We start from the raw sequence: 13,163 nt of genomic DNA, 5'->3' as shown, positions 1-13,163 counted from the left end.
TGTTAATGTAAAATAATAGAAAATAAATATATTTATTGGTCTCTGCCCCCAGTTCCTAGCACAGGGCTCCTAAAACCTTTGCAATGTCCTAAGTGTTAAGAGCACTAGGAGCGTCTTTTGTTCTAATATTTGTCTTTGACCCCGGCTCCTGATGCAGAGTTCCTAAATTTCCTGGAATTTCCTGGGTGATCAGAGTGTCTTTTGTTCTAATAAGGGGACTCTAGGTGGGCTCCTGGAGAGCTTCAGGATGGGGGCTGATCAGCAGGAAGATCAAACCATGATTGGGAGCTTGGAACTTTCAGCCCCACCTCCCATCCGCCAAGAGGGGGAGAGACAGGGGCTGGAGACTGAGGTAATGGTGGATCATGCCTATGTGATGAAGCTTCCATAACAGTCCCCAAAGGATGGGGTTGGAGAGCTTCCAGGTTGCTGAACACGTGGAGGTTCTGGGAGAGTGGTGCGTTGGGAGAGGGCATGGAAGCTCCGAGCCTCTTCCCACACACTTGTCCTACAAATCTCCTCCAGCTGGATGTTCCTCTCTATCCTTTATCCTAAGTAAATGTAAGTGTTTCCCCGAGTTCTGTGAGCTATTCTAGCAAATATCGAACCCAGCCTGGGGGTCATGGGAACCCCAATTTATAGCCAGTCGGCCAGAAGCACAGGTGACAACCTGGGACTTGGGATTGGCATCTGAAGTGGGGGAGGGGCAGCCTTGGGAGCCTGAGCCCTTAACCTGTGGGGTCTGACGCTCTTTCCAGGTAAATAGTGTCAGAACTGAGTTAAGTGGTAGGGCACCCCACCAGTGTCTCAGAGAATTCCTTGCTATGGAACAACCCCCCCACCACACACACACACATCTAGTGTCAGACGTCTTGTGAGTAGGGTAGTCATGTGAGAGTAAAGGACACATACAGGACTGTCTTTACAGGTAGTCAGGACTTTTTTGGTTGCAAGTGCAGAAATTATACTCAAATGGCTCAGTCCAAAAAGGAAATTTATCAGCTCCCACAATAAAAAGCCCAGAAGGAGGTCTTGCTTCAGGCACAGCTGGATCCAGTGCTCAAATGAATGCACTTTGAGTATCCTGCCATCCTGGCTCCACTTTGTCCCGTGTTGGCTTTATTCTCAGGAAGGCTCTCCTTCATGATGGGAGAGTTGGACACCAGTCACTCCAGGCTTACATCCTATCAGACAGCATCCCCCAGGGGAAGGGGAGCTTCTCTTTTCTCATAGCTCAGCCCAGAACTGGCTCTCACTGGACAATCTCAGACCCGTCTCCAAACCAATAACCATGACCATAGAGTTGGAATATACTTATTGGTGGGGTGAGCCCTACTTAACCACATGGACTGATGTGGAGAATGGGTAGTCCCACCCAGGTAAGGCCTGATGCTGTTTCTGGAAGAAGGGAGAAGGATGTTGGCCAGGCAAAAATAACACTTGCCCACTACAGGGCCCGGGACATTTGCAGGGACACAATAGGTACGTAATTAAATTCCATTTCCCCTTTCCCATTCCCTCCCTGGGCCACCCCGCAAGTACTTGCTCAGTGACAGAGCTCAACATGCTGAATGACAGTCACACTTCTTTCTTCCTAGTCTATGTCCTCTCCAAGGAGAACCACACTGCCCAGTACCACCTCTCCTGACCTCATTCTGGTTCTCAGCCCTCTCCGATATGCCCCGTTTTTCTGCACTATTTTCTTGATTTCGGTTTCTTCACAGAGTGTCCGATCTTACCTTGCTGACTTGGTTTCCCTTATGCTGATGCCGGCTGCCATGGCAGCCTCCCTCCCTCAAGTTGCTTCCAAGTTTTCGCTGAGATGGTGCGTGGCGTCTCTCAGCCCAGGTGGGGTGATGGGGCGTGACATTTCGGAAGATGCCAAGCTTCAGTTTTGGTGAGGCACTGTTGCCTCCCTGGAAAACAGGTCTATAATTGAAATGATAAAGAGACACAAAGTAGGAAGAGGCTACTAATTAAACCGATCATCCCTGTCATGGTAGGAGAGAATCAGTCCCACGACATCTCAGCTTGGGAAAATAGCAGGCTCCTTCCAAAGTTTGAACACAGTTTGCTTTGATGATGATAAGGGCATTTTATCATTGGTGGGAGCCACACAAAGCAGACGGAAATAAGAAACACTGGAGATTTTTTTTTCTTTTTTGAAAAATCTGCCCTTTCTTCATTCTTGCTAAGTTTTTAGAATAAATCTCCAGAATAGGCAAGCCCATGCCTACCCATCCACCACGCCCAAAAAAGATTCAGAAATAAGCCTTCAGCATTATTCAATTATAATTTTTGAATTGGAAGGAACCCATTAGCATCCTGCCAAGTGATGGCTTGGGAAGGGGCCTTTAACAACCCCCCAATATCCATCAATTTCCCTCAGGCATATCCCCCCAAATTAACCTTGCCCTAACATGCAAAATATACACTTGACTCTTAAACAATGTGGGGTTTGGGGCACTGACCCCCACACAGTTGAAAATCCATGTATCGTTTTGACTCCCCAAAAACTTAACTACTAATACCCTACTGTTGACTGGAAGCCTTACCCATAACATAAACATCGATTAACACGTATTTGTGTGATGTATGTATTATATAACGATATTCTTACAATAAAGTAAGCTAGGGAGAAGAAAATGCTATTAAGAAAATCATAAGGAAAAGAAAACACATTTACAGTGCTGTATTTGTTGAAAAAAATCCTCACCTGTAAGTGGACCAACGCAGTTCAAACCCATGTTGTTCAAGGGTCAGGTGTACCTTCAAAACAAGCCCCACCTTCCAGCCCCATCGCTGAGCTAAGTTCCTCCATATGGAGTGTCTGGAACCACCACTGAAGGACCCCTACGTACCAAGTCCTCTGGGCTGGGATTGTAGTGTCAGAACGGTCAGCGTGGAAGTGAGTAATACATGGGTGACCTGTCCTCCCGGGTGACCTGCCCTCCCGGGTCCAGCTGCTATTGCTACTGGTTTCCAGTGACACCTAGAGGCATAACCTTCTCTGAGGCTGTTTCTTCCCCCATAGAAGAATTTGCAGCTGCAAATCATTTCCATTTCTATTTGAAGTAGTTGTAGGAAAGGAAAGTGGGAATAGTCAAGGGGGCTCGCCAAAACCAGACTGGGGTGAATGGGGGATGGGGCAGAGGCACGAAGGTGCTGCCGTCACAGGCCTGGAGCCTCAGGGTCAGAAACTCCCTAGCAGGTCCTGCCTTTGTGGGGCCCATTTTTGTCCGAGCCCTAAAAGCCTGTCTTTCATGTGCCACTCTCAGAAGTTTTGCCATGTCTGTGGACCTTGTATATGAATTCTTACTTAATACTTTCATTTGTCTTTAAGTTGACTCACTTACAAATAAAAAAAAAAAAACATGTAACAGGAAAACCAAGATCACTTGCTCTATTGCCAGTAACCTATATATATATATATATATATATATATATATATATATATATATATATATAACTGGATTCTACTGCTTGTGGAGGCTCCAAGCCTCAAACCTATTCTCATTCTTAAAAAGGTAGGTTAGTAAATTTCAGATAGATGTTAAAGACACAGTAGCCCCAAACTGGTACTCTCTCCTTGAGAAAACCAGAAGAATTCAGGGCACCTGGCTAACTCAGAAAAGCATATGACTCTTTATCTCGGGGTTGTGAATTCAAGCCCCATGTTGGGTGTAGAGATTACTCAAATTAATAAAATTTTTTAAAAATGGAAGAATTGGCAGAGGAGTGAAAAGGAGGTCCTTTTCTTCATTGATCCCATGTTATTAAATCCCAGGTCCATGTACCACTCAAAGTCACTAAGGTACCGCTAGTGGTAAGGGCCCCATTCTTAGGGAAATGTTGGGGTGTCCTCAAAGCAAGATTGTTTCCTCATCTAGAAATGAGGAGGTGGGACCAGTGGCCTTCAAAGGGGTCCTTTCACTGCCAAAATAGAAGTTCAGGGGTCCAGGTAAGTCCCCTGAAGTGCCTTCGGGGACCCATGGTATGGAGTCACCAAGCTTCCTGGCTGGGCTTTTAGATGGTTCTGGACTCCCCTAGGTTGACTCCCAACCAACCTTAGGGTCATGAAGGCACCAGCAAGGCTAATGTGCCTAGGAGATGTTCAAACCCAACCTGCCCCGTGCACAGCAGCCCCAGCTCTGACCTCCTCTTTCTTCTTTTTATTTCCACAGGCAGGAGGGAAGCACTACCACCCAACCTGTGCCCGGTGCGTCCGCTGTCACCAGATGTTCACGGAAGGAGAGGAGATGTACCTCACAGGTGAGCAAATCTGACCTTCTGGAAGGCATCGCTATCCACCTGCGTCTGTAAAGGCAGATACAATCTCCTTCATTTCAGTGTTATCCTTGTTTTTGGCTTGTCCTCAAAATTGCAATTAATTCGCCCCTCTCTGGGTGGTTTGGGAAAGTTGCCGGTGTGGCTAATACGAAGTGACATGTAATCTGCCTTCCGTCCCTGCGCGCCTCCACCCGCTGCTCAGCTGGCCTGCCTCCAGGGCAGGGCTCTGAGCAGACTCCCCTGGCTCTGCCTGGGCACGGGAGCTGGAGCAGAACCAGGCCAAAGGGTCAGAGAACCTCACAAAGATGCGGGTGTTGCGGGACATCTGCGGCATCACAGCCCCTACCCCACCTCCCTCTCCCGCCCCCCACAACTCAGAGCGCCACCGCAGGCTGTTGCTCAGGTCTCCCCTCGGCCTCTCGGGGTACACGAAAAGAAATGGAAGGGAACCGGCAGTCTCCAAGAAGCAAAGAGGGACTGGTCTCCCTCTGCCACCTCCCAGGGCCCAGCCCTCTGGCCCCAGGCTTCTTGCCAGTCTCCCACTCAGTCCCCAGGCTCTGTTCTAGGCTCCAACCTTGGCCCAGTCCAACCTCCCAGGATATCGTAGTGTTCTCGGCGGATCCCTGTCTTCAGGGCCCCTGGCTGCCCACCACTGTAGGTACCGGCCCTTCAGCCTAGCGTTCAGGACCCTCTCACTGAGGTCTCAGACTGCCTTTCTATTTCTAGCCTTGAATAAACTCAACATTCAGCTGCCAGAGCCCGAGTGCAATTGCCTCTCCATCCACTCAACAACCATTTCTTGAGACGCTACCTTGTGCGGGCTGTGCCCCAGGGTCCTTAGTGAGTTCCAGCGCCAGCCCCGCACGGGGCGGGGGGCGGGCGGGGCACAGTCAGGAATCCCACAGATAACTATCCATCGTGATAAGCTTCATGAAGGGGGGAGGTATGGGACTCTGAGAGCACTTAATGTGTGGGGTGAACGTCAGGGAAGATTCCTGAGGAAGGGCCAGAAGCTGGGACCCAAAGGAAGGGTGGTCTGGGATACGCCCCCTGAGGCGACAGAATCTGCCAGGCTCTGAGGCGGGTAAGGAAACGGCAGGTGTGGGAGACCACAGCTGGGGAGCAGATGAGGTGAGAAGTCAGGATGGGCAGGGGGCAGGGGCAGACAGCGAACTCATGCCCCGCTTTCTTTGCCTGCGTCCTGGCACACTCCAGTCTCCCATGCCCTCGTTTGGAAATCCTGCCATTCTAGCCCCAGGTGGGTCACTACCGACTTCATGACCCCCTCAGGTGCCCCTGACCCCGCCCACAACTTAACATACTCCCTCCATCCCGGTCCTGTCCAGCTTGCAGTGGAGTCCTTGGCCTTTTCCGGGAGACCTTTTGCTCCTGACATTGACCCCACTAAGTACTCACTCTACAGTTGGTCACTGTTGGCTGGTTAGTTGGCTAGCTGGGTGGTTAGGCATGCCCATATGTTTGAGTAGCCACAGGAGGGCCCTTCCTCCACATTTCCCCACAAGGCAGAACTAAGGCCTGGGAAGCAGTCACAGAGAGTGTGTCTCCCTGTCACGCTTGTGCTATAGCCGCAGTGGCCCGGCCACAAGTTCCCTCACCCCGCAATGCGTGCTTTTGCCTAGAGCAGGGTTTCTCAGCCTTCCCACTGTCGACACTTCGGGCCAGAGAAGTCTTTGGTGTAGGGGTTGTCCTAGGCATTGCGCAGGGTTTGGTAGCATACCTCGCTTCTACCCACTCGATCCCAATGACGTACTCCTTCCAGTTGTGACAACCAAAAATATCCCAGACATCTGCCCTTGGGGGGGGGGGGCGCAAAATTGTTCTCCGTTGAGAACCACTGGCCTAAATATAGTCAAGAGAATCTCATACCTTCTACTGGGAATGCTGGAGCAGGAATTCTCTGTTGGATTGGACTAGGTGACCATTTCTAAGATGCTGTTGAGTTTACAACTACCTACTTATATGTACAGTCAGACAGGCACTGGAGATGGAAGGGTCCCAGAGGTCACTCTAGACTATTAAGTAACAACCCTCATTGTATAGATGGGAACTGTGAGGCCCAGAGAGAGGTAGAGCATTAGGGGCAGACTGGCTTTATGACACCCACCCCAGGGCTCTTTCCACCTCACTTCCTGGGACCCAGGACCTGCCTGCTACTTACATCCCCACAAGGACTGGACCTTCCTCTTTCATCAGTACTGATCCCTAGCGCTTCCTGCTGCAGGACACTGGGTTATGTGCTGGGAAGTCCCCCGGAGTCTCAGCACACTGCATGGTATCTTCGTGGACCCTAATCACCAAGAGAATCTGGAAATTCGTTGCATGGTATTTCTCTCCCCTTTCCCTGGTAAACACATTTCCTAGTGTTGAAACTATTCTCTCACTCACATCACTAGAATAATCAACATCTTTATCTCCCTGCTTGAATTCCCAATCCTAATCTCCCCATTTGGTGCCTTGAAGCCTGGCTCCACTGCTTACTAAGGTTTTGACCTTGGGCAAGTCTCTTAACACTGAACCTCAGTTACCTAGCCTGTAAAATAGGCTATTAACAGTTCCTACAAGATGTGATAAGTTCGTGACACATGGAAAGCTCTTAGTCCATTCATTCATTCAACAAATACCTATTGAGGACTGCCTGTGTGCCCAGTGCTCCCTTAACAACTGGAGATGTAGCAGTGAGCAGGTCTGGCAAGTTCTCTGCCCTCCCGGAGCTCAAATCCTTGTGTATCAGAATCTTCTAAGCCTTGCTTCTGGCCAGAACTTCATAGAATGCTGCCAGGGTTAAGTGATGAGGTGAACAGCTTGGTGATCATTCGAGAGAAGCCACAATCAAACCTACGACAGAGATGCCTGCAGGAAGTGGGAGATATTTTTGGTGATGAAGAAGGGCCTGTCACCCTCCTCTTTAACTATCCCTATTCCTGCCCTCCTGGCTCCTGGGAGAGTGGGAGTAATTGCAGGGTGTTCAAGGACCTGCCTCAAGGGATGCTGTGTGATTGTACAGTGAGGGGGACCAGGCCATCCCATGCTGGAGTCATGCTGACTCGGGCTGTGGGTGTCTTAGGAGTGGCAGCCACCAGGGGGTTCTGCTACCACTGAGAGCCGGGCCTCTGATTGTCTTGGATACCCTCCCTGGGTGGGGGTACCAAGACTCAGAATGATATTCCCCAGAAATGGCAAGAAAACTCTCCTTGTATGCAGCACAGAAGTGAGGAGAGCCAGTACTCCTGGATTCAAGCACCAGCACTTCTGCGGATGGGCTGTGACCTTGAGAAGTGACTTCCTTCTCTGGGTCTCTTCCTTCACCTGCTAAATGAGAATAATTATTCTGTCTCTCATTCATGCATTCAAACTGGGGTCATGCTATGTGCCAGGCTCCCTGTGATGTGCTGGGTGCTCAGACATGAATGAGGCAGGAGTGCTTGCTTCCTTGGTGGAGTTCACTATCAGGAGGGGAGACCGACTTTAATCAAATAGAAGCGTAAATACAACAAGCTGTGATAAATGCAGAGAAGGCAAAGCTTGGGAGCAATGGGAGTGTGTTTAGAAGGCTCCTGATCTAGTTCTGGGAGGTCAGAGGAGGCTTTGCTGAAGAAGGGAAATTTCAAGCCAAGATCTTGGAAATGAGTAGGAGGTGGGCGGGTGAAGAGGGGAGGAAAGATGATGGGGGCAGAGGGAGCAGCAGGTGCAAAGGCCCTTGGTGGGTGGAAGCATCATGCGGTAGAGAAACAGAGGCAGGCCCACACGCCCTGCCTACAGAAAGCAGGTGTGCTCCACAAGGTCCTCGTGAATATCAGAGAGAATGAATGTGAAGGTGCTAAGGGCCCCGTGAAGCAACATACATGAGAGAGAGAGAGAGAGCGCGCGCGCGTGAGGAAGGCTGCAAAGTTTAAAATCCCGATCTTGTCCGTCCTGTAGCAGACACAGCGAGGCACTAGCAGCCGCCTCGGGAGGTTCTTCGGGTCGGTTTGTTTGTGTCTTAATTACTGTGCGATGGCTTTCTGATGAGCTCTAATTGGGAGAAGGCTGACGTCTGTCAAGAGAAGAACTTCTGGGCCCCCCGAGACCAAAGCAAGTGTTCTTTTATTTGTTTTCAGTTCTGCTGTGCATTCAGTCTTTTAACTGTTTCTGTAAAGATGCCAGATTTCTAATCTGTTTGTTGTCCAAACCCTTCATTTGGGCTTCACCAGGAAATCACGTCATTGATTTCGTGCAGCAGAATAACAGCCAAGATGCTGCAGGTTCGGGCAAAACATACTGAAATCACGAAGGTTACAGCTGCTGGATCAGTGGGAGTTTTTCTAAACTCAAAATGTGGCTCATGAGATAGATTTTGGTTTTATTCTAAGAATGCCTGTACCCAGGGAAAAGGAGAGATAGACTTTGTTCCTCTCCTTCTTTCTACGCTACATACACCCCTGTTCCGAGGGTCTGAGAGAGAAGGACGCTGGGAGCCCAGGAGCTGGGCTGCAGAGTTTTAAACAGGTCTCTGTTAGCATTTGTGTAGTTAACGAAAACCCACAGGCAGGAGGTCCTGACAAACCTTGCTCTGCTAACAGAAGAAGTGTAACAAACTGTAGGTCCTGCTAATAATAATAATAGGCCATCAGCTGATACTCGTTGAGTACTTAGAATGTGCCAAGCTCTGTACTGAGTTTTAAACGCAATCTCCCATTTTATCCCCACAACAGCCCTGTGAGCTAAGAGCCATGAATATCCCCACATTAGAGAACAAGAACCTTTAGAGAGGTTATGTCCCTGGGCCAAAGTTAGCTGGCCTATCTTACCAGGCTTTGTTTAAGGCAGTTTCTCTCATTTATTTTCAGAACTCTTTTCATTTTAAAGATTTTATTTATTTATTTGAAAGAGAGAGAGAATGAGCAGGGGAGGGGCAGAGGGAGGAGGAGAGGAAGAGGGAGAAACAGACTCCCCGCTGAGCAGGGAGCCAAAACGTGGGGCTCCATCCCAGGATCCTGAGATCATGACCTGAGCTGAAGTCAGACGCTTAAATGACTGAGCCACCCAGGCGCCCCTATTTCCAGAACTCTTAACCTGTGGTTTGTAGTTGGCCTTCTGAATCCAATGAATCTCCTAGAAATGTCTTGTCAAAGTTTGCATGTAGGTATATTTCTCTAAGGAGAGGGTCTGAAACTTTTTCAAATTTTCAGAGGTGTCCAGGGCCCAAAATCAAGTGAGGAGGCTCAGTTCTGTGTTAATGCAAATCCAAAACAGAGCCCTGAAAGCTTGCTTTGATAATTACCCCCAAAACCTTCTCTTCCATAATGGAGTCTATTTCGATCACATTTCTTTTAGTTCAGATGATATAAGGTCCTGGTACCAGGAGGTGTGTATTTCCGGCACAGCTGGGGACGCCACTGACATATAGCGGAGGCTTCTTTTTCCTCTGACAAGTACCTTAAAAAAGGTGCATGGAGCAGATGTTCGAGGCAGGTGCCTCCCGTTATTATGGATTGTAGAACACCAGCCCTCAGTCATAATCTACGTGTTTCATCAAACCACACTTCAAAAGGTGCCAACGTACTATTGGTTGTGATAAGCTAGTAGTTTAGCATTGTTATTTTAAATTGGATCTCTCTACTGACAGCTTAGCTTGTAGGAGTAATGCTTTAAAACTTTAAATCTCATGTTTCCCCAATCCTGCTACATAATTTTAGACTCTTCAAACATACCCTGTTACTGTACTAAATTGATATCTCCTAACGTCTGAATCTACTAAGCGTATTTCACTTTAAATAGACTACATTTTCATTTTGGATGAGCTGCAATATTTTTTTTAGATTTTAGGGTTACCAAACATCTTGAATCCTATAGAAAATATTATAGTGTAGTAGTTTAAAGTTGGTATTTTAAAGTCTGCAACTTGCTTCTTCTCTCTGGTAACCTCAAACTCGAGACGATGTGGCCATTTTCTTGCCAGTTACATGTCACATCTACTTCGCCAGCCAATTTGTCCGCATTGGTCAGAATTAGGTCCAGAGGCGCAATTTCCCTGGCTGCTTCCTCAATTTCCTGGGAAACAAAATTGCCCACTGGGCAAGTCAAGAACTTGTCAGATACTCGGGTTTTTGCTCAATGAGATGTTTTATTAGTCGGGACTTTTTAGGCGGCAGAAACAACATTAGGTAAAAGGGGATTGATCATCTCACAGAACTGAGAAGCATCTAGAAGCAGCACGACGAGGTTGAGGAGCCTGCAGGGGTCAGCAGGTGGTTCTGCTCCTTGCTTCCTTCAGCGTGTGGCCTCACAGTCTCCGGCCTTGCTCCGACCTGCCTCCGTGCACACACAGGGGCAGCATTCCGTGCCAGGTTCAGCACAGAAGTCCCGGAGAGACTCTATGGAGCCTGACTCAGGCATATGTGCATCCCCAGGCCAGGGTGAGGAGACTGTGCTGGACAGAGCAGGACATCTTAGCTCCCTAAACCCCAATGTCCCCATCTGGAAACAGGGATAGCACTAGGCCTACCTTGCCAGGCTGTGGTATTAAGTGAGCCAACACATGATAAAGGCTTAACACTGAACCTGGTACTGCCAGGTCTGCCCGTCTGAGCTCATGTAAACATCCAGGAATGTAGAAATGGCCATTCCCTGTGACGCCATGCGCCCCAAATGCTGACTATTGTCAATATTACCGTCATTATTAATGACGCTTAACCTATGGGCTTAGCCTATGCAGTCAGTAAATGTTAGTTACCGTGGTGAGCATTGACTTAAGTACTGCTGTTCTATAGTGTATAGCGTTAAGGCCTGGCATAGGCACTAATTGCTAAATATGAGTTATAATACTAACGATAAGAAGAAAGCTTAGTGGGTGACACATAGTAAGCACGTCGTGCAATTTAATTGCCGGCCTCACTGCTACAGTCAGCAGTTAGTATTTCCCGTGAGCTGCTCTGCACCTAGGTGCTGCCACACCCCTTACCTCACCCTCCTCCTATCCTGCGTGCTAACCAGCTTCCTGGCAGCTAAGCACTTGCTCCCTCCACCTCTTTATTAAGCTTCAAGCCCACTTGATCCTATCAGCGCCAGGCCAACGAATCTTTTCCACTTCTGAGCTGCCTTTGTCCCTGGGCCCACGCCCAGCCTCCCGGAGGGGTGTGCTGGCTGCTAAGGCGGGCTTCTGTTCGCCGACTCCATCCGCCCAGCCAGCCCTGCTTGCTGCACGCCCCTCGCTCCCCCAAGCCAAGGCTCCCGGGAGTAGAAAAATAAATACTACCCCGCTGCCCTCAGGTCTCTCCAGTACTCCTTTCCCCTTCCCCAGACTGGATCCTGGCAAAGAGATTTTTTTTTTTTTGGTAGGGGAGGGTAAATGATGATAATCACAACAACTAACATTGCATAGTGCCAACTCCAATAGACTTTGTCCTATGTGCTCTACAAATATGAACTCACTACTGCTCACAACAGACCTCTGAGGCAGATACTGTTATCATCCCCATTTTACCAGTGGGAAGACTGAAGCACAGAGAGGTAACTGACTTGCTCTCGACAATGCAGCTAGGAAGTGATGTAATTGGCCTTCAATCCCCATAAGAATATTACAATAAATAAGGCATAGATTGCCTGATACATGGTAAAGACTTACCAGTACCCAAGATTATACTAAAGATGATACGGCTGTTATTGTATGTCAGATTCAGCAGAAAGGCTCACTCTTCTCCCTATTGCTGAGTTTGGGACCTTTTAGTAATAAGTGAAGAGCAGAGTATCCTGTGGTCTACAGGAGCTGTCCACCTGCTTGGGGTAGGGAGTGGTAAAATTCTCATATCCAAAAAAAAAAAAATTAACCATTTTATAGTGTACAATTCAGGAGCTTTTAGGATATTCACAATGCTGTACAACCACCACCTCTAACTAGTTACAGAACATTTTCACCCCAGGGTGCCTGGGTGGCTCAGTCGTTAAGCTTCTGCCTTCGGCTCGGGTCCTGGGATCGAGCCCCGCATTGGGCTCCCTGTTCCATAGGAAGCCTGCTTCTCCCTCTCCCACTCCCCCTGCTTGTGTTCCCTCTCTCGCTGTGTCTCTCTCTGTCAAATAAATAAATAAAATCTTTAAAAAAATTTTTTTCACCCCAAAAAGAAACCCATACCCATTAAACTCTTCCCATTCCCCCTCCCCGTAGAGCCTGGCAACTTTGAATCTACTATCTGTCTCTATAGTTTACCTATTTGGGAAATTTCATATAGATGGAATCCTACAATACATAGGCTCTTATGTCTGGCTTCTTTCGCTTTAGCATAGCATAATGTTTTCTAGATCCATCCATGTTGTCACATGTATCAGTGTTTCATTTCTTTTTATGGCTGAATGCTATTCCACTCTGTGGATACAGCACATTTGTGTGTCCGGGCAGGGATTTTAAAAGAACCATTCCAAGATCCTAGCAAGTCTAGGTCACAGAGGCTGTACCGCTGACATACAGGCAGGACTTTGAGAAACCTCACCCTGCTATGGTCAAGAGAAATCCGGTGAAGCAACGTGCTAACCCAAATGCCTGCTGAAATGGACAAGAAGGGCTGGGAGGCAGACAGCAGGGAGGGTCACTGGTCATCTGCAGGGTCTAAAAGCATTCAGATACTGAAAAACGCTGTGCTGGGCAAATAGAACCTTTGGGTGGGCCGGTTTCAGCCCCTGCTGTGTTTGCAACCCTGACTGCGTGGTCTGGAAGACTGTGGTGCCAGGTCTGGCTTTGGCATTAAAATCTCCACTAATACAAAAAAAAAAAAAAAAGAATGTTGGCAAATTGAACTTCAAGGTCCAGCAGAGAGATGGGTGGGTCTCCAAACATTAAAGAACCCCCCAAAATGACCCAAAATGTGGGGTGTGCTGTGACC

The 13,163-nt window shown here is 48.4% G+C and overlaps 1 protein-coding gene across 9 annotated transcripts in view; it reads left to right on the top strand.

Annotated features, from left to right (window-relative positions):
* The window catches only part of ABLIM3 (actin binding LIM protein family member 3), a 109,501-nt gene that overhangs the window by 65,065 nt on the left and 31,273 nt on the right, over positions 1 to 13,163 (top strand). For all 9 annotated transcript variants that reach the window (XM_027604999.1, XM_027604997.1, XM_027604996.1 and 6 more), the window contains one exon: positions 4,185 to 4,272. In XM_027604999.1, coding sequence (XP_027460800.1) covers positions 4,185 to 4,272 — 88 coding nt within the window. The remainder of the gene's footprint in view (positions 1 to 4,184; positions 4,273 to 13,163) is intronic.

Source organism: Zalophus californianus, chromosome 5 (assembly GCF_009762305.2).
Source record: "Zalophus californianus isolate mZalCal1 chromosome 5, mZalCal1.pri.v2, whole genome shotgun sequence".
In the NCBI taxonomy this organism is placed as follows: Eukaryota; Metazoa; Chordata; class Mammalia; order Carnivora; family Otariidae; genus Zalophus; species Zalophus californianus.
The sequence above is the reverse complement of the archived record's forward strand: the minus strand, read 5'-3'. Positions and strand labels throughout refer to the sequence as shown.